The sequence below is a fragment of the Penicillium odoratum genome, assembly GCF_028828045.1.
Source record: "Penicillium odoratum strain IBT 22623 chromosome Unknown utg000001l_segment0_segment0, whole genome shotgun sequence".
NCBI classification, from domain to species: Eukaryota; Fungi; Ascomycota; class Eurotiomycetes; order Eurotiales; family Aspergillaceae; genus Penicillium; species Penicillium odoratum.
In genome coordinates, this window is record NW_026643143.1 from 2,741,581 (window position 1) to 2,761,831 (window position 20,251).

General features: G+C 48.2%; 8 protein-coding genes across 8 annotated transcripts; 5 read left to right on the forward strand and 3 right to left on the reverse strand.

Moving 5' to 3' along the window:
• Nucleotides 1-4,400: 4,400 nt before the first annotated feature.
• Nucleotides 4,401-5,237, forward strand: psf3 (DNA replication protein PSF3; the record flags this gene model as incomplete). The annotated part of the gene is made up of 6 exons (XM_057134976.1): nucleotides 4,401-4,442; nucleotides 4,518-4,586; nucleotides 4,638-4,696; nucleotides 4,767-4,956; nucleotides 5,005-5,113; nucleotides 5,170-5,237. 6 exons carry the CDS (start codon nucleotides 4,401-4,403, stop codon nucleotides 5,235-5,237), a joined length of 537 nt encoding a protein of 178 aa, XP_057000912.1.
• A 1,264-nt stretch (nucleotides 5,238-6,501) lies between these two features.
• Nucleotides 6,502-9,563, forward strand: N7520_001042 (uncharacterized protein; the record flags this gene model as incomplete). The annotated part of the gene is made up of 4 exons (XM_057134977.1): nucleotides 6,502-6,637; nucleotides 6,726-6,875; nucleotides 6,928-7,172; nucleotides 7,221-9,563. The coding sequence occupies 4 exons, from the start codon at nucleotides 6,502-6,504 to the stop codon at nucleotides 9,561-9,563; spliced, it is 2,874 nt and encodes a 957-aa protein (XP_057000913.1).
• A 483-nt stretch (nucleotides 9,564-10,046) lies between these two features.
• On the reverse strand, nucleotides 10,047-11,519 carry N7520_001043 (uncharacterized protein; the record flags this gene model as incomplete). The annotated part of the gene is made up of 1 exon (XM_057134978.1): nucleotides 10,047-11,519. One exon carries the CDS (start codon nucleotides 11,517-11,519, stop codon nucleotides 10,047-10,049), a length of 1,473 nt encoding a protein of 490 aa, XP_057000914.1.
• A 443-nt stretch (nucleotides 11,520-11,962) lies between these two features.
• sod2 (superoxide dismutase sodB) lies at nucleotides 11,963-12,831 on the reverse strand (the record flags this gene model as incomplete). Its single annotated transcript, XM_057134979.1, has 4 exons — nucleotides 11,963-12,050; nucleotides 12,100-12,167; nucleotides 12,221-12,627; nucleotides 12,708-12,831. The coding sequence occupies 4 exons, from the start codon at nucleotides 12,829-12,831 to the stop codon at nucleotides 11,963-11,965; spliced, it is 687 nt and encodes a 228-aa protein (XP_057000915.1).
• A 283-nt stretch (nucleotides 12,832-13,114) lies between these two features.
• On the forward strand, nucleotides 13,115-15,436 carry N7520_001045 (putative G-patch domain protein (TFIP11); the record flags this gene model as incomplete). The annotated part of the gene is made up of 1 exon (XM_057134980.1): nucleotides 13,115-15,436. One exon carries the CDS (start codon nucleotides 13,115-13,117, stop codon nucleotides 15,434-15,436), a length of 2,322 nt encoding a protein of 773 aa, XP_057000916.1.
• A 1,410-nt stretch (nucleotides 15,437-16,846) lies between these two features.
• N7520_001046 (VIT1/CCC1 transporter family protein) lies at nucleotides 16,847-17,866 on the forward strand (the record flags this gene model as incomplete). The annotated part of the gene is made up of 3 exons (XM_057134981.1): nucleotides 16,847-16,907; nucleotides 16,962-17,304; nucleotides 17,356-17,866. The coding sequence occupies 3 exons, from the start codon at nucleotides 16,847-16,849 to the stop codon at nucleotides 17,864-17,866; spliced, it is 915 nt and encodes a 304-aa protein (XP_057000917.1).
• A 192-nt stretch (nucleotides 17,867-18,058) lies between these two features.
• N7520_001047 (DUF4202 domain-containing protein) lies at nucleotides 18,059-18,637 on the reverse strand (the record flags this gene model as incomplete). The annotated part of the gene is made up of 1 exon (XM_057134982.1): nucleotides 18,059-18,637. The coding sequence occupies one exon, from the start codon at nucleotides 18,635-18,637 to the stop codon at nucleotides 18,059-18,061; it is 579 nt and encodes a 192-aa protein (XP_057000918.1).
• Nucleotides 18,638-19,026: 389 nt separating this feature from the next.
• Nucleotides 19,027-19,276, forward strand: N7520_001048 (Zn(II)2Cys6 transcription factor domain-containing protein; the record flags this gene model as incomplete). The annotated part of the gene is made up of 2 exons (XM_057134983.1): nucleotides 19,027-19,217; nucleotides 19,258-19,276. 2 exons carry the CDS (start codon nucleotides 19,027-19,029, stop codon nucleotides 19,274-19,276), a joined length of 210 nt encoding a protein of 69 aa, XP_057000919.1.
• Between the last annotated feature and the right edge of the window lie 975 nt (nucleotides 19,277-20,251).

The following is a 20,251-nucleotide window of genomic DNA, read 5'->3' on the forward strand; positions in this document are numbered from 1 at the left end:
ATCCAAAACATTTGGGATTCTAGATCATAGGGACTGACATCCTTTCGGTATTCCATCAAGTAATATTGACATTGTGGGCCAGGCTTCCAATTTCAGATCTATGGCAACACATCTGATCAGAAAATGTAACACTGGAATCACCACTTGCTGTCCGTGCATGTCGTAATACCATAAAACAAACTTGGATCCTATGATAATGTGTAAAGAACATAAGAGCGTTATTACTGGAACAGGTTCGCATGAATATACCTAAGTACGCATTTACTACTAAGCTCCCACCCACTAAGGTTGTATTAAGTAGGCATTAGGAGTAGGTATGATAAAGATGCATACAGTGAGTATACAAACGCAAAAAGTACTCTCACCAGTGATTTCCATACAACGAATCTAGATGCAAGAGGAGAAACTAAAAGCCTGGAATAGAGGAGGTGTTCGTTGATTTAAAAAATAGCAACTTAGGTAAGTGAATGTTGAATCATCCTTGAAACATGATATGGACTAGCATCGATCGGTGAATGTGGAGTTTTGGAAATTCTCTGTTCAGAGCTCATATAGACAGATTTCAGCTATTACTCCATGAAATCCGGACATGGTGTAGTTGGCTATCGCATCTGACTGTAATAGAATTTCAGTTTATCAGAAAGTCCGCGGTTCGATTCCGCGTGTCCGGATAACTTTTTTGTCTTTTCTTTTTTGCATTTCATCCATTCTGATATCATTACTACTTACTGATTCTCACAACATAAATTTTTGCTGAATCTTAGATTGGATTTTTTATGTTCAGAGAACTATAAAAAGATAAGCTACAATATTTAAGAAAGTTAGATCATAGAAAACCTAGTCACTCAAGAGTCTCCACCATCTTCCAAAGGTGGAGTCGGATTGGAGAGAGAAAAAGACAAAAAGTTATCCGGACACGCGGAATCGAACCGCGGACTTTCTGATAAACTGAAATTCTATTACAGTCAGATGCGATAGCCAACTACACCATGTCCGGATTTCATGGAAAGCTGGGACAGATTTGGCAATATGACCTTTGTTTGAAACTAGGGTACTTCCAATTTTCGAGCAATCCATCTTAATGTAACTATCGATCAGGTCAAAGGTCGGCAACCATAGTCCTGTCGCAGTAATTTAAACTCCATGAGAGTCCCCCGTCCTCTGCATTATTCCAGCAGAATGTAAATTACTCGAGATGCTAAGATCTTGGAGGTTATATTGACGGTGCCTCAGCTGTCCTTCGAAGACTGATAGTAACCTTCCACCCTCACATTCATTTTTCTTATAGTATTTTTACCCTCTAACATTGACATTTGAACTCACCATGAGCGTCCGACTAGTCAAGAGATCGTTGCGGCAGGTAATAAAGAGCAGGAAAAGCCAACGCCAAACTTATGGCACACATCACTGTCGACCTGTCAGGTTCGGCGTAAAATCTTTTGATACTTTCTAAGACTTACTTGGAGTTGCAAAAAATGCCTGCACATGACAATTCGCCACAGCCACTTGAAGCTTGCCAGAAAGGCGCGCAAACGCAAACCGGTTGTCCTGTAATATATTCATGACAATCTGTGGGACATTGGTCAATTGATCCAGTGATATCATTTCCAGAAGATATCCTCACCTCCTTTAGATTGGGCTCCATGGCAAGCTTCATCAATAGCTGACCCTGGAACACACTTCGTGTAACTGCTGCCGTGGTTGTTGTGCCCACCATTATTCCCAGATGCTGAAATACGTAGTAAATCGTGATAGCGCTTGCTGCTTTGTCTTTGGACACTGAGATTGATACGGCCACAAATAAAGTGGAACTCAACATCCAAGTGCCAAACCCTTCGATCGCGAGATATACCAGTTCCCAATTATGAAATCCTCAAGGCCATCGAAGCATGATGAGAATGGTGCTAATCGATATCATGATCCAGGCAACGAATGACAGTGCCCTATACTTACCAGTGCTGCGTGGAGCCAGTCAGCTCGATGAAATTCATGACTAATATTGTTCTGGGGCGATGAGTTACCGTTGTATTAGATATCCAGCAATAGCCGATCCAAAAACACCACCAAGTGTCAAAACCATGAAGCTGAATCCAGAGAATAGGTTTGTGGCGGTTTTGACTCTGGTTAAAAAGTCGCCGATACTTGGAAAAATCTTCATGATGGTCAGTTAGAGGGGACGTCTGATGAATCTGCCTATGGCTTACTCCAAAAAGTGCGAATTATACGAGAAACTCCGCCAGGTAGATTACCCAGACTTGATTTGTTTGGATCATGTCAAGTGATATCAGCGGAGATTTTGTCAAGAATCGCTCATTATATCCGTATGCAATGCCTAACGAAATGTGCCCCTACACTAATAGCCACCATGATTCCCTGAGGTCCCTTTTTGCCAACAGCGTGACAGAGTGCCATGAAGCTAGCGATAAGACCCCCCAGGAGGAACACGCCAGATATATTCATTTCGGGCTTCACAGTGTTGGTAGGCTCCTCTTGTGATCCTGGCATTCCCTCTGAACTATTTCCTGGAGGCGATTGCAGTTTCCAAAGAGTAGTAAAGAAGCAGAGCAAAGCCAGTGGCACTTGTAGTAGAAATGACCTTGTACGCATGCGCATTAGTAGACCTTCATCACATATTGGGATAGTTATTAAATTACCATCTCCAGTCCACCAGGTCTATAAGAATTCCGCCAAGAGCACCTCCAGTGGTCATACCTAATGGCAATGCCATTCCCACAACATAAGTTCGCAATACCGCAACCTCTCTCGGGGAGGCCAAATCTGATTCTCATTCATTAGCTGTCTCCTCAACAGTAGAACGAGAGTCAAATATCCCACCGTTGAGAATCACGCTCACCATGTCGTTCATGCCAGAGCCTCCAACGCCTGCCATGAATCTTCCGACAATAGCAAACCAGATCGAAGGCGCTGCGCCACTTCAGAGACGGTAAGCCAAAACACAAAATTGTGGAATCTCTCCAATATTTTCCAAATTTCAAGGTTTCACGTACGTGGTCACACATCCAACCGCAAACATCAGGTATGCCGTCAACAGTACATCCTTCGAACCATATATATCACTAAGCCTCCCATACTACTCCAGAGCTGCCACCAGATTACTATCCTGTAAAGGAAGCAACCTGAAACATACCAAAGGAAGGGTGATCATGTATCAACCCCAGATTGTACGCTGATATATGCCAGGGTCCCCAAGAGACCCGTTTAAAGGCTGACGCAATTTCATCGTGTGTAGACAAGATAAATGTTTCATCCGCCATTGCGAGAAATACGCCTATCGATTATACGTCAGAATCTCCACTGCGGAGCTTATAAAGTACCATTTGTATGGCTTGACTTGCATACTTAGTAGAGAAATAGAAAGGAACATGGGGTCAATATGTGATGATTTTTGCCCTGGTTCTACATCTCCGGATTCCGTATCGTAATCCAAGAGTGGCTGGGGCTCAGCCAGTGGCGTATCCTCATCGATCATTGTCCAGTTCTGTGGTCGGATTAAAACTTAAAATGGGTGAGCTGGAGTACTGAGAAGAGTATGCGTCAAATAGAGGAAAAGTGTCAATGTAAGAACACCAGGCTCGGAGTTGATCAATGTGAGCTGTCCGTTCGCTCGCTTAGTTGACTAGACTACCAAGACAGGTTGATCGTGTCGATTATTCGATCGACACAGGGGTATTGCCACTGCCCACATGGTGGGTAATGCACACTGTACTTAGTACAAGAGAAAGGCGATAAGGGTATGCAGCACTGATCGGGATTAAATATGGAAGCTAGGTGCCGAGTTCTCCACAAGGATCGTTCCGTGCCACGTCCCAGATAACTAGGTGGAGGGATTCGACATCCCTGTACGACCGTGCCATCACTTCGACTCGGCGACGTAGCTACTGGAGAATGAAATCCCTATTCTGACAATATGGTTAAAGATGGTGCTGATTGTTTGGCGAATGTAACTACCAAGTGTTTATTGTTTGTAAGCGGCAAAAAAATTATCCGGACACGCGGAATCGAACCGCGGACTTTCTGATAAACTGAAATTCTATTACAGTCAGATGCGATAGCCAACTACACCATGTCCGGATTATTGGATTACCCGCTCAAATTTTTGATCAATAGCTTGATATCCAAGTATAGGATCCTGTCGTAAAGGGATATATCATATGCTATAGATCAGACTAGATCACAGGCTCAAAAGTGCTACTTAGGAGCTGACAGTGTGATAGCAGTCAATAAATTATCATGACACTGCCAAGACTATCAAGTCCCAATTTGGAAGAACCTACAAAACCACGTGACTACGCGCGCCATCCAAAGCGGAACGCGGACGCGCCTTGATAACAGCACTCAGCTCGATCGATCCTAGGGAACCATTCGTCCAATGGGTCAACATGTCCTACTATGACATCGACTCAATCTTGACTGATGCTCAGGTGAAATTATACCCCCAGATGAGAGGTCTCAGCTAAAGGCTCAAAGTCCCGCACCACAGCTAACACGGCGTCCAGAAACTGCCATGTACCTTCGAGCTTGAGGTCCCTGGACTAGGCGTCCTGGAGGGCAACCCCGGCGAAGACGTACGCTTATTTTGATATATCACCGTCAACCTGGTCATTAATACTGTCTAGATAAAAGCGGGAACCCGCATCGACCTTCCACTATGGCTTGGTGAAATGCTTTCTATCGCGTGAGATAAAGATCCTAAATCTAGACTTGCCTGAGAACATCAGTTCTGATAACGTTTGGGTCTTATCCAGAGCTCGAATCGGGACATCACGTCTCGTCACACTCGATATGCCCGAGGCGCTCTCCGAGCGAGTGATGAACGCACTGAAAGCTGACCCCCGCACCGTGGATTTGCGAGCGCTAGCACCACATTTCTATAATCTCAGCGAGCGGATTCTTGAATTATTTGAAGAGGAAGAATTGGTGGATGTGTTGAGCGATGTTTGTCCATCCCAGCGGTACATCCAATCACAACTCACAATTGTCTAGACTTTCAAGCGCCGAGCAGCAGAGATTGCCGACCATGCCCACAACCCGCGGGGTGCAGTAGGTGACGGTGTCGAATTCCTACGTGGACTGGATGAGACAGAGCGACAATGTATGTTTGACTTCGGAACAGGGAACTATTGGATGGATTATGCTAATCCATGGTAGTGTTTCGGGCTGCGCACGACCGGGCAAAAGCGATGCGGATATGGGCTGGAGAGGCAAAGCGAAAGTGAGACTGTGCGAAGGTGGCGGGGTGACTTGGGCTGAGCTGCGCTCGTCCTTGGAGTCATTAACTGCCTGTCATGAGATCCATCATGCCATTAAATTCAATATTCTATTTAGTTCTTCATTTGATTTTAACAAAATGCTATTGATCTACTTTGTACTTGACTAATATACTTGAGTTGGGCCGGAGGAACGGAAGAAACTATAAAAACATGTATTAGGGGGGTTCCGGAAATTCTAATGTGACGTGGAGCGCGGGGCAAGTGGACAGGTAAAGGATCAGCATATCCGATGTATCCAGTCACAAATTATGAATCACGTAGACACATAAGCTGGAAAAGGGGGTAGTTCAGCCACGCGACAAACAACCAACTACCGATTACCTAGCGAACGGAAAGCAGCATGTAGATAAGAGCATAGAAAAGTGGATCTATAAAGATAAAATAAACGTCTGGAGTAGGAATGTAGGGAGTTACTATTGTCGGAAGTATGTACGGAGTACAAAGTACAAAGTTGAATATACAGAAACAATTTAATACTGTGATGTAAATGAGACTAAAACTTGTTAGTTTCAGCCCCTTAACGAATGTAAGGGAAGCTGAGACGAAGCCCCACCATCACCCGATTGGACTTGATGTCAGGAACAGTTGATCGACTTTACTAGAGGGCTGGACTCTTTTTTCTCTGTGACAACCTTGGGAATCCGAGAAAATTATGCTTTTCTATCATTCTTCCATTCTTTGTCTTCATTCCCGTTCCCTAGGCCTGGGCCAAACAATAAACATCTAAGATCGAAGATCGTCTCATTTTCCGATCTCTCCTTTATCTTTTATTTTTCGATCCTTGGCTCCATGTGAGGCGCGACTCATCATAATTCTCTCTGTCCCCTCACTTCACGATACCTCTGGGACTCGACCCTAGCACCAGTGGAACAGGGTTTCTGGTTCAGTCTCCACCCGTTCACCCAAGATCTTTCGTGATTTGCGTTCCTGTTCCTGTCTTCCATCCCTCGCTTCCTGCAGTCGCTTCTCCCACGTCTACTTTGGATCGTCCGATACATTTTCTAAATCTCACCCAATCGCACCTACAATTCGGCCAATACTTGAATAAATTACCCGATGCAAGTGGCGTCTCGACCTGCATCGCGCATTTAATCTCCACGCTGATTGATCCAGGGCGCAGGCGTCCCCCAAAACGGCAGACCCGCAGTGCGTCAACTATGCGCATGAATTGAAAAAAAAGTAAAAAAAAAAAATTTAATTACATGCAGCCATGGAAAGAGAACGCCGAACTCAAAAGCGAAGCGCTTCCACGCAGGAGGCCCCTTCGCACTCAAAGGGTCCGGTATATCAGACTGAAACTGCTCCCACTGCCCGTGGTGCGTCCTCCAAGCGTCTCTCGAGCAGTAGTACGTCAATCCTTGTCCTTTGAGATCAGTCTAAGCTCAGACTGATTCCAAATATTCCCAATTGAGACTAACACCTCCATTTCTTCAGGTCAGTCTGATCGACCTCAGCATCCGTCGCTTTCTCGTGTCAAGGGCCGAAGCAATATGTATACTCCGCCCCGCAACGGCGCCGAGCGATCTTGGCTCAATGATCAATCACCCGCGCGAGGTGATGTTAGGACACCACCGCAACATTACAGTATGTCTTCCTGCTGTTTGATGACAAAAGAAGGAATCTAACGATGGCCTAGAAACACCAGAAAGTGGTACTCCAACATTAATCAACCCGACATCCAGTTTGCTGCAGGGCCTATTGAGGGAAGAGCGCGCGCATCGTGGTTCACGTGGAGGAGTTTCAGACGACGGAGCGGAAAGTCCGAGAACCCCAGACAGGTCGCGGGTACAAGAAGACACAGCGTCAGAGAAGGCACGCAAAGCCAGCCAGATCTCTGCGGGGTTACATATGAAGGATATGGGCGTGCGCGAGATGGATCAGGTAGGCATCGACCTCGAAGATTGTCCTTATCAATGCTGACCCCAACAGTACGTTTCGAAAATAACCAAACTCAATTTTGACTTGAAATTGGAGATCTTTCACCGCACACAGCAGATGACCGCCATGGAGAAGAAGCTGGAGCGAATGCATGCGATGGAGGAGGAGCTTGGCCGACTGCGCATGTTGGAAGAGGAAGTGGTCGAACTGCGTGCGATTAACAAACGTACTCAAGGCCTTCGAGAAGCCAATACACAGCTCCGCCTGGACCTTGACACGAAAGACAAAGCTGTAGAGGAGGCGGTTCAATGGATTTGCAAGCTGGAGGCCGAGAATGAGGTACTCAAGAACAACGGACGCACGTCACAAATTTCAATGAACAGACTTGTCCTTGACGGACCGAATGCTACAACACCTAAGCAATTCATGATCGATATCCCGGAACGAACTTCATCCAAGAGAGCACGAGGTGTGTTCATGTCACCTGAATTGCGAGAGCTCAGTAAAGCACCCTCTTTTCTACGCGATGATAACCAAAGCACCGCCACGCTTCGCAGTCTCTATGTTCCCGATACCAACGTGTCTCACTCGGCCTTGAGTCAGCTCACCAAGTCCGAAAGCATACACACAATGACTGACACTTTGGAGCCTGGGTCCCCGCGACTTAGTGTCCTCAGCGAGTGTAGCGAGCTGCATCCATTCGACACTCCCAAAAAGTGGAACGATTTTGATAAGCTTGACATCCCCGTCCGGAAGACATCAAGTGAAAGTGTGAACAGCTACGCGGCTCCAACCGAACGAGAGGAGAGCAAAGAGGATCAAATCGACCGGTGGATGCAGACACGTACGGACTCTCAGACTATAATTAGGAGACGGCAAACACGGGCAGCTTCCGATGCTTCGAAGGCAAGCATTTTAACATTTACGGGCGATTTATACGCAAACAAGCCCCGTAGACGTGGGAAACTTGACGCATCACTCTTTGGAGGTGCCCAGCTTCCTCCAACTCCAGATACGATGAGCACAGCTTATGCCACAGCTAACAATGGCTCGAACGGAAGCATTACAGCTCGAAAGAGTCCCAAGCCTTCAGGCGAGGAATGGTTTGCTGGTCCACCGCTTGTCCGTCGTCGCTCAGCAGATGAACTCACCTCTCGACCGAGCTTCAACGGCAGTGATATCACAGATAGCATGCAGCCGAATTGCAGTGATACCCCTCGTGTTTCCGCGACTTATGTGGACTCGCCCTCTTTCTTCCCTTTCAACACCGTCGCCTCCAAAGCCAGTGCGCTTCTTGGACCTGGTAGCCCCAACAACCCTGTCCTTGATTCTTTCAACGATCCTTTCGTTCAAAACAGCAGGGTACAGGCAGCGCCAATGGTAACTCCATCACAAAGCCCGTCAAAGACCGTTATCTCGGATACGCAGACAGTTGACTCGCTCAGTGATTCACCGCCGCTGACACCCCAAGACTGGGTCGCGGCCGCAAAGCAAGGCCCGCGGTCCCGCAAAGAGAGAGCTAGTGGCCTTCGCATCAAGCCCAAACATGTGAACCCTCATCACCTAGTGATCAGCCAGAACGCTTTCCACGACGACGCGAGTGCCGACTCCTACGTACTTGAACCTGAAGCCGCTGATGTACCGACCCTTGACCTGGATACCTTGGATGTACTGGAACAGCCCATCGCCGAGTTCTCTGCCCCAAGGGTCGAATCCCCCGATCTGGCACAACGACGCCGTCTCAGTTTCCGACCTCCCTTCTTCGGTCGTTCCAGCAATGGTACTCGTCATCTCCAACACTCTCCATCAGTCCCAAATTTCAGAGATGAGCATGATGATGATGAAGATGGTGCGCCATCCCCTATCATTCCGAAAACAAGGAATGTGGCCACCTCAAAACGTCGTCCCCTGTCCCAAATAATCACAAATTCCAACGACTTCTACTCATCCAGTCTTCCCGTTACCACTGAAGCCTTCGGTGCTAGCTTCAGTGGTTCTCGAGCCCTGCACCGATCTCTCATGGAAACAAAAGAATCAATCCATCCCCCCGGCTCTGCCACCGTGTCAGCGCGCCCAACAACATCTCACAGCGTAGAGCACAAGCGTCGCAGCTCCCTCGGAATCTTCGGCTGGATGAAGGGTGTAAGCGGGAAACGGTCTGAGCCATCAACCCCCGTTGTCGCTGAGAAATTTTCCGAATCCGAATCCAAGGAACAACCCACCCGTGCTTCTTCGCGCCTCGCTCAAGATAACGGACTTGTCTCCGAGCGTCCTGATACTCCGGATTCCATGGAGGCTCCTGTTGTGCGCCCACGCTCTGAGATGACGATGCGCTCTGAAGATACCTCTCGACGTCCCAGATATGTGGGTCGTCGTGCTCGCAGGGTGAATTAGCACCGTCTAAGATGGTATGATTCCTGTTCCGACTGTACTTATATATGACGATACCCCACCAATGAGCCACGGGCTCTATCTTCCAAGCATTTTTTACTCATCTTATATGAGGATGGTTGTGCTTCCTTTGATGCATTATATGAAAAGCGCTCTTGTCGATCTACTATTTTATTTGTTTCCCTGCTGGTCAGGAAGATTCATCATATTTGAATGAGACATGTGCCGGGGGTCCTTTGATTTTCAGGCGCTTTAATTATTCATACCATCGATTGCCTTTCTTATCAATGCAATAGATTTATTAAAAGTTCTTTTATTATCTAGTCAATTTGATGTAGTACCTCGTAACATAAATCCAGGTAAACCACTTATCAAGCTAGGCCAATCTTATGATATCCCAAACCCCAAACCATTTTGATCCGAAACACCAACCCAAACCCATAGATCTGTTGACATAATGAAAGAAACTCAATAATAGAAATACAGCTAATACCAGTCATGCCCCTTCTCCCCCAACTTCTTTTGTTTCGGATTCAACGAAAGAATCCTCTGACCTGGCAGCGTATCCGCCGTAAAAGCCGCCTCGAATATACTCGCAATACCTCTTTTCGCATAATGAGGATGACTGAACGAATCATAATCATCCCTCGCGCCATTAATAGACGCCCACTGAATTCCACCAGGACTAGTCCCATCCCCAAGATCAGTCCAACAGGTAATAACAATCGCCTGCCGAAACACCATCTTACGCGGATCACTCCGATCCTCCGTAAGCTTCATTTCAATCAAATACTCCGTCGGACACTCCGGGCACCTCCGAATAGGTCTACAATGTCCACATAGCGTCGTCAACGCATTCGGATCAAACTTGTAACCCGTCCACGTATCTCGCACTTTATGCTCCATCCCCTGTAACCCACCCGTACTTCTCGGTTTGGGTATATGCTCCAATGCACAGCGACAATTGGGCATTAACACGCCATCGCGCCAGTGCGCACACGCACTGAAATATGGCCAGTAGTCTTCGCGGGAATGTAGGAGCAACTTGACTTGAGATGGAGGCAGATCTGGTGCTGCAAATGTCTGGCTCTTTATGCGCATTAAAAGTCTGCCTTCGTGGATAAGGAACCGCGAGGCATACGACCATCCATCTCGTGTCCAGCGTTTATTCATCGTGTCGGCGGCGATCCCGTAGCTGGGTCCGAAGCGGTGCGCGCGCATGGTCAGCTGCACGAATGCGAAGGGGAGCATTCGGCCAGGCGTAATTCGGTGTCGGGGCGGTGGGTTGGTCGAGTTAGTAGCCTCAGGGCAATTGAAGAGTGGATTCACAACGTGAGCGGGTTTTACACGTTCCGAGCCCTCTGCCGTTCGTCGATGATACTTCCCGCATGGGAAACAGAGTAGATAGTGCGGAAGAGACTGGTCCAGCCAGACAAGGAACTGCATTCTGTAGTCATGATTATCCGGCGCTTCCAGTGTAGCGAAATACTTCGGTCCCAGTCGGCGGTAGAGAGTGACGGTAGAGATCGCTAACGAGGCCGCTTCGGCCGGATTCAGGAATTCTGCGATCCGCGCCCAGACTGTCGAGGAGAGTTTCGCGATGTCGCCTTCGCCAGGTTTGCGGTACTCCTTGAAGATCTCGGGTGATACGTATGCATCGTCTCCTTCTATCACGCCTATCGAGTGGATGATGGTGGTGTAGTCTTGGCGCTCGCCTAGTTGCGAATCTAGTGCTGCGTGGGCTTGTCTGTATTTCTCACGGTGGGCTTGGAGTGGAGCGAGGTCAGGCATTGGGGGTACATCGTCGGTGCTAGGTCGTGAGGATGTGGATAGGCGGAGGTCTGTCATAGAGCGAGAGCTGTTTTTGCGGAGGGTTTGGCGGGATTTTTTGGGACGGAGGGCATTTGAGAAGAACGACTTGAAGCCGGACTTCTTTGGGCCAGGGCTTTCGGCAGACATCGTGGGTGTTATTTCGATGGAATAATTTTTGTCGGAGGATTTCATTGAGCTGGTGTGAGTTAAGCAGATTAAGCAAGCTTGAAATCGAGACCCTTGATGACGCGCGCGGACTGCATACGGGCCGAGGCGTTCCGCTGAGAGCCCAGACCACTTGGTTTTTTTGCGCATACAGAATAATAACACCCCGGCTTTAAACTCAATCTCTAATCCAGATGTACGACTACCTATCTGATTTTGTCTTGTTTATTGTCTTTTCTAAGTGGTGCCAGGCATGTTGTATACCACGCGCTGTATTATGCAACCCAGTATAGAACTATCAAGGCATAGGACCAGTCATTACTGTGAACCACAGGTAATACATAATATAAGTCTGATTAAATTGACAGACATATGCTACAATACAGAGATATTAAGAATTACTTCGCTAGATCACTGTAGATGATTCAAGAGAAGCGCTTCTCAACAGTCTTCCAGTTGATCACATCCCAGATGGCGTTGAAGTACTCGGCCTTACGGTTCTGGTATTGCAAGCTGCTCAAGTATTAGTATCTGTCTATTAGGGTGCGATGAGTGAACTTACTAGTAGGCGTGCTCCCAGGCGTCAATGCCGAGGAGGGGCTCGAACTGGCCAACAACGGGGTCCTGGTTCTGTAGAGAATTCAGCCATATGCCAGCGACCCAGCCATTATCTTTCCACTTACAGCGTATGTGCGGATGCCGATCTGGCCGGTCTGCTTGTCCTTGACAAGCCAAGCCCAGCCACTACCCTGGATACCAGCAAGAGCGGTGTTCATCTTCTTCTGGAATTCCTCGAGGCTACCGTAGGTGGAGTTGATAGCCTGGGACAAAGCACCGGATGGGGCCTCACCACCACCAGCGCTCTTGGGAGCCAAGTTCTCCCAGAAGAGGCTGTGGTTCAGATGACCACCACCGTGGAAGTTGATAGCGGGCTTCAAGGAAATCTGGGCCGCGATGTCACCCTTGTGCTGAGCCTCCTGGAGCTGCTCCATAGCGGTGTTGTAGCTAGTGACATAGGTGTTATGGTGGTTCTTGTGGTGCAGCTCCATGATCTTGCCATTGATGGCGGGCTCAAGGGCGCCATAGTCGTCTGAGTTTTCGGTCAGTCAAGCTTATCTGGAGTATAATTTACTATGTCCTAGCGCAAATGCGCCGAGAAGTTCAGCTTACAGGACAGGTCGGGCAGAGTAGCCTTGCCGCGGACAAAGGTCAAGCCCGCAGCACCGGCCTTGGTGGAAGCCGAAGCTCCCGAACGGAGGGCAACGCGGGCCGAGTTAGCAAGGATAGCAGCCATAGTGAGTAAGTGATGTTTAAAAAAATAAATTGGAGGAAAGGGGGGAGCCAATTATATTATGAGAGAAAGAGAAAAAGAAGAGAGGGATCACACCTTACAGCTAATGAAGTAACCGAGCTAAACGTCATCTTGTTTTCGTCTGACGGATGTAAGTTCTTCCAACCCGGATAATCTCCAATCTCCACGTGAATTTCGAGCTTAAGCTTTGACGATTCGCATCATCTTTCTTTTACTTGCAGGTGTCCCTTACTTTGATCGTGCTTTACGGTATCAGCGTGAAGTAATGGCGTCGCCCTCCTACGCTGGTCAAAAGCGCAAGGTCAATGACATGAGTTCCGACGAAGATGAGCGCCCGACTGGCGGCTATCGTGGCGCGAGAAGAGCCGCCTCTCGGTCCGAGTCACCTCCTAGAATGGGGGGTTTGGGCAGCGCAGCCCGCAATCCGTGGAACAATATGACCAATCCGACGAAATCAGCTAAAGCTGGAGGTGGCGGTGCTCGAGGAGGGAAAGGTCCCGCAGGCAACTCTTTTGCCGCGCGAATGATGGCTAAGATGGGCTACGTGGAAGGCCAAGGTCTTGGATCGACTGGTCAGGGTATTGTTAATCCGATCGAAGCACAGGCTCGTCCCCAAGGCGCGGGTTTAGGCGCGGTCCAGGAAAAGACAAAACAGGCACGCGACGAAGAAAAACGAGCGGCTCGAGCCCGAGGGGAAACGCTCGAAGACACCTCCGACGAAGAGAAACAACAACGCCGAAAGCAGAAAGAGGCACGAAAGGCAGGGAGAGAGAGTCGCAGCGGCACGGGTACCCCGGGCCCGAGAGCCAAGACCAAATTCCGGACTGCGCGAGAGATCGTGGCCGACATGGAGGGGCTGGAAGTGCCGAATGTCCTCCAATCCCTGGTCGATGCTACGGGCAAGGAGCAACGTGTATTGACCTCAACAGCTGGGTTGATGACATCCCAGCAGTTTGTTACCCAAGAAGAGGGCGAGGCCTTGAAGATTGCTCAACGCGCTCGAAATGACTTGGAAGCCTTCGCAGACGAATGGAAGGGCCTCACCGAACGAAAGAAGTTCATCGAAATCGAAGAGGTCCAGGTTGTGGAAGAGCTGGATGCGTACCAAAAACGAGTCAATCATCTTACCGGACTGATCGCCGCCGTGGAAGAGCTGGATATCTTCGAACACGACGAAAGCACCGCCTCCAAGTTCGAGGAGATGACTGGCAAACTTGAAGAAATGGAACCCAAATACCAAGATATTGCAGACGAGTACAAGCTCGCTGAGACTGCCGTTGCCGCTATACACCCACTGTTCCGCCAGGCCATGGAGGAGTGGGATCCTCTGCAGGATCCGAACTTCCTCGTGCCTCAACTCACACGCCTTCAACCTCTTCTTTCTCGCCGGAACGAGAATGAAGAATTCCGGCCGCGTTCATCGACTTCCCCTTATGAGACCATGATATACACCATTTGGCTTCCACGAGTGCGGTCGGCTCTTATGAATGAATGGGATGTTTACGATCCCGCAGCTGCGACATCATTAGTTGAGGCGTGGAAGAAGATCATCCCGCCATTTGTACTTTCCAACATTCTTGACCAACTGATCGTACCCAAACTTAGTGGCGCTCTGAAGGCATGGAAACCAAGGAGCAGCCGACGTCATCCCTCAAGTCAGCAGGAAGGTCAGTTTCCCTGGTGGCTTTTCCAATGGCTACAGTATCTGGATGAACGACACACGAACCCCTCACAGCCCACCGGTCTTATGTCCGACGCGAAAAGGAAATTCCGCGTGGTGTTGGACTCGTGGAGCTTACACCGTGGACTTATCAAGGGTCTCGATCTCTGGCGAGGCGCCCTGCGCTCCGAGTTCGATATATGTCTCCGCAATCACTTGCTCCCACGTCTTGCGCGTCATCTGCGTGAGAATTTCACGGTGAACCCGCAAGACCAAGATTTGACTGTGCTTGAGGATGTCCTTCGGTGGAAGGAGTTCTTCCAGCCTAACGTGATGGGTCTCCTTCTGGTGTCTGACTTCTTCCCGAAATGGCATGAAATTCTCTACATATGGCTTACCAATGATCCAAACTACGAGGAAGTCGGTACTTGGTTCAGTTGGTGGCGTGAGCAGATTCCGCCAGAAGTCAACGAGCTCACCATCGTGGAAGAACAATGGAACAAGGGTCTGCAGACCATGCACCAGGCCCTGGAACTTGGCGATCGTGCGGCCGCCGAGCTTCCCCGTCCAACAGCTGGTGCCCAGCCAAAACTTCCCTCCCAGGAGGAAGCCGAGGCCAGGGCAGCCGCAGCAGCCGCAGCATCTACAGCATCCCGACCCAAGCAACATGCTACAGAGGAGCCATCGTTCAAGGAGATTGTGGAGAACTGGTGTGTGGAGCAAGGCCTCATTCTCCTTCCACTGCGTGAGGCCAACCCCCAGAATGGACTGCCTTTGTTCCGCATTACAGCCAGTGCAACTGGCAAGGGTGGACTCGTGGCATATATCCAAGGAGATGTGCTACGGGTGCAGAACAAAAAAGCCAAGGAGCTCTGGGAGCCCATGCTGCTGGAGGATCGGCTAGTTGAGCTTGCCGAGGGAAGGTAAATTTCAACGGATCTAACGTTCTTCAATATTTTCTATTTCTTGTCTTAAGCGCTACATAAGATATCCCCATGCATCCATATTGATATTTATCAGCTCATATTCCAATGTTACGGTAAACCTTCAAGTTCAGCAACAATTTAACTTGGCAATTGAACTTGGGAATTTGGACTATCTGACACCGAAACAAACAATGGCGCTAAAATGCTAGCTTCCTCAATGCTCGGATAATTGAAACTTTGACAATAGCGTACTTTTTAAACTACGCTATGAAATGCCAAGTATACTACAGCCCGTCTTCCATAATAGAACGGTAGAAACATGGCCAATTCCCCACTTTCAATGGTATTTCAGCGATTCGCTAGAGCCAATTCTTTTCCTTATTCTCTAAACCTTGGAAATCTTGGAAAATGTGGAGAGAAGTGGATATGAAATCTCAAAAGACGGCAGTTTCATTACGCTAACGTTACTAGAAAATTCCATCTTCACCGAAAGGTGTAGTTATGCTCACGTTCATAAATAGTAATATGTAGTTGTTGAGCCTATTTTCCTATGTGTACAGTGATAGGTATAGTTGATCTCGATCTCAACTGTGTGTAGTCCATCTGAATTTCGGATATAAGATTAATCGAGTTGCTTTGGGAATTTCCCTACTCCGAGTAACTAAGTCCGACTGTCTGAGTAACAGGACCGATCTAGACAGTTCCGTAAGTTAAGTCCGAGGAGCCAATGATGACACAATGGAAAGGTTACTGCGGAGCTGTGGAGTTCCGTGATCGACCACTTTAAACCAATCAAAATCATGACAATGGTAATCACAACTAACACCACCAATCGCAAGTTGCGCATTTGAAGCAGCAAGTGCTTTCTCCTGCAGGAAAGATTGGGCTGAGCGGATCTTTTAGTCTTTTCATTCATGTAAAGTCGTTATGGCTGACCTTTAGATAGTTGCTGATTGGTGAGATTCCCCTGACCCAGCTGCATCTCCAGTTTTTGGCTCTTTTTTTCCGGATGTTTTACTGGAGAATATTGGTTCGAAGTTGCTGAGACGGTGAGAAAATTTAGTGGGCTACAGGAATTAAAAGGATGAGGAGGACCAAGCTTGAATCCAGATATTCTTTACTTTTCATTTCCATTCAAATTCAATCCAGTCAATCCCTTTGATACTTTCGAAGATTGTTTCACGGAGAGCTATTGATATATTTCCCTTCTTCCCCTCCCTTTATCCTCTCTGGTCCGCTTTTTGTTTCAGCTTGGACTTTTCGATCTTGTGTAGATAATCAGTCTACCTGACGTCAATTACATTGCCACGGGCTGCTCAAGAACCGGATACCGATACCGATACCCAACGTTGTTCCCCACAGTTCCTGGAGGATATTGAAAACACAACCGACCGTTGAGAAGTGACACAATATGGCTTTGCTTTTTCTCAAAAAGAAGATCTTTCCTACTAGGGAATCCAACCCACTTCCAAGTAAGTAGAATGGCAGGCATGATCGACGTGCATAGCTAACATCAATTTTCTCAGGCAAGCCTCTCCTAGCTCGCATCGATGATGAAGAAACAGTTCGCGGCGACTCAGACCGGGACATCGAATCCCAAAGCGGTCGTTCTTATAATACCTTCGGTCGTACCGTCAGCTACGATGATTCAACAACCAGCACCGGTAGCCAGCGGTCCCGCATCAACCCTCGTATCGTGTCAGATGCCATCCTAGGTCTTTCCGATGGATTGACCGTTCCATTCGCGTTGAGTGCAGGTCTTTCCGCACTAGGTAATACCAAAGTCGTTGTTCTTGGTGGATTAGCCGAGCTAGCAGCTGGTGCCATCTCCATGGGTCTGGGTGGATATGTTGGTGCGAAGAGTGAAGCGTGAGTACAACCGCCACTTCTGAAACGACTCCCAGCTAACAAACTGTCCAGTGAATCCTACCAAGCCACCGTGCGCGAAACACAAAACCTCATCGAGAACGAACCCCAAGAAACACATGCCATGGTCCGCGACTGCTTCGCGCCATACGGTCTCTCCAGCACTGTCGTCGAGGATATTACAAACGACCTCCACGCCTCAGAAGACCGATTGTTGGAGTTCCTGCTCACATTTCACCACCGCGAGTCCGCTCCTGACTGTAACCAGGCTTGGACATCGGCTATCACCTTGGCCCTTGGATACTTTGTTGGTGGATTCATTCCCCTCGTCCCATACTTCATTGCGACACAGGTCAACGAGGCGTTGTACTGGAGTATCGCAGTGATGGCGGTGACACTGGCTGCATTTGGGTATATCAAGACCTGCGTTGTGCGTGGCTGGTCTGGTCGTGAGAACATCATTGCTGCGATCTGGGGTGGTATCCAGATGGTATTTGTTGGAGGTGTGGCTGCCGGTGCGGCCATTGGATTGGTACGATTGATCGATACTGGTGGTGCTCAATAAGTGCCAGTACAGTTGGAAGCATAAAAGCATCGGAGCGCTCTCTTTCACGGCTTTACGACTCATGTCCATCTCCTCTTTCTGGATCTCATCAGCGGGCGTTGCATAAGATATAATCATTGATCATATTAAATCAAAAGAGATATAATTTTCATACCTTTATAGTTATACCTATCTCCCGTAGCATACATCATATCACCCTGCCAAAGCCTTCTGCACCAACGCCGCCCCCCTCTCCGACAATTCAATCTTCAACGCTTCCGCCCGTCCAGCCTCCGACATCTTCCCCCAGGTCTTCCGTAAAATATCCACAATCTTCTCCTCATCCGCAATATCCCTCTCAAACTGATCAAACTGATCATCCAAAAACACCAAACAAGCCACATCCTCCAAGGTCTGTGTATCCGGATCCCCCTTCTTCAAATCCGCCTTGCGCACCATAGCACCCACTCGCCCCGCCTCCTCGGCGCTATATCCCGCCTCAACACAGATCTTCTCCACCAGCGCAGCTTGTGTGCGCTGCAGCGCGCCGCGCCAGGAGTGGTACCCAATCTTGGTGGCGGGGTAGGATGTGCGCGGGGTCTCCCAGCGGCGGAGGTGCTGAGCGCGGATAGCGAGGCGAAGGAGGTCGGAGGCGGAGGGGTCTAGGCGGTTGAGGTATGTAGTCATTTTTTGGGCGTAGTGGAGTTCGTAGGGGGTATCGGTTGATGTTTTGTTAGGATCGTCTTTGTGAGCGAGGTCGATTGCCTCAAGGGCGCGGTCATATTTGGACATTGTAGAGTTCAAAATGCTGATAGTTGTATTAGTTGAATGAGTAAGGATGTTTATATGGTGATAAGGTTCGTTTTAACCGAGTGGGGATTATCTACGTAATCTGTGTTCTCTGATTGGTTCAAATGTTGAATGGAAGTATATAGTTCGCATCAATTGATTGAACGTGAAGAGAAGAGTCTACAAATGTTGATTATAGCACCTTCACCTAGTATTATCAGAGAAATTGCCAGTTTCATGCACATGTGTAGCTGAAAGTTAAGAGAATCTTGAAGCACTTATCTCTGCGACCCAATTACTAGACTTCAAATCCCGTTATCTACGGGATTTGCAACCTCACCCACGAGTCGCATCGTGGCTATCTGAAAAGCTTCAATCCCAGCGAATTCACGATGGACACGGACAGCGAGTGTCAGACCGGATTTGAGATTCGCGGTGTCACCAAACGCGCAGTGAAAGCTTGCGCCGCCTGTCGAGCGCGAAAGTCTCGCTGTGATACCCGGTTGCCGCGCTGTTCGCATTGTGCGAAGAACAAATTGCGATGTGATTATGAAGCACCTATTAGGCGTCCTCAGTCAACAAGGTATGTGCCTAATCAAAAAACGTCAAATCGAAATGCTGAGAATAGAGGAGAAGGGCTAGCAATAAGAGTGGAACTCATGATCGACTTCTACAGCTAATCTTGGATCGCTTGGATCACTTGGATGATCGAGTGTCTAAACTCTCTGATGGGAATCTCTTGCAATCAAAAATCTCCTCGGAGATACAACAAACTCCAGAAGAAAATATAGCCGACGTGCCTGATATTCTTCATGCCTGGTCTCCCTTTGCGATGCCTATACCAACATGCAACAGACCAGGGAGAATGTCCTACAGCAAATGGTGGAAGACAACCTTAGGAGACACCCTAGAGTGGCCTATCCTCGGGTTTACGGGAGCAAGAAGCGATGCAATAAAAAATACAATGACCCACAGTCCAATGAACCGTGCAACTGAGCCCTTGAGAGATGAATCGAAAGACCCAAAAGTTATTATCATCTTGTCAAGTTGTTTATCGAAGACGTACACACGAAGAATCCTATCCTCAATATTGCGCAGATTCATAAAGATAGTAAGCATGTCTTAGACCAAGGAATTGGACATGATGAAGAAACTTGTTTTGTTGTAAGTCCAAGAGAGGCTCACTTTTTGCTTCAAACTCTGATGTTTGATTCAGCTCCTGTACTGTGCACTGGGCTCGATTTAATGTGCTTTCTCATCATCAGCATTGCATAAATTTATCGGAGACTGCACCACTGCTCTACGATATGCAATTCACTCTCATTATTTGCTGCAGCTCAAGCGCTTTTCGGATCTATATGGAAGAGCTCGCGTTTAAGGCATGATCAAGGTCTTTTCCTCGCGGGTGTCTATCTGATGTATGACCTAAAGCCATGGCAGGCCCTGGAAAAATTTAGAATGGCTAGCAACTCATGTTATTCACACATGAGGACCCTAAGAATCACGAGAAAAGCCCAATTTGAAAAGTCTGGTGTTCTCACAGACCTTGTGTCAGAATTCGAGCCACCTGTGCAAAGACTTTATTGGAGTTGTGTCAAGTCAGAAACGTACGGCACC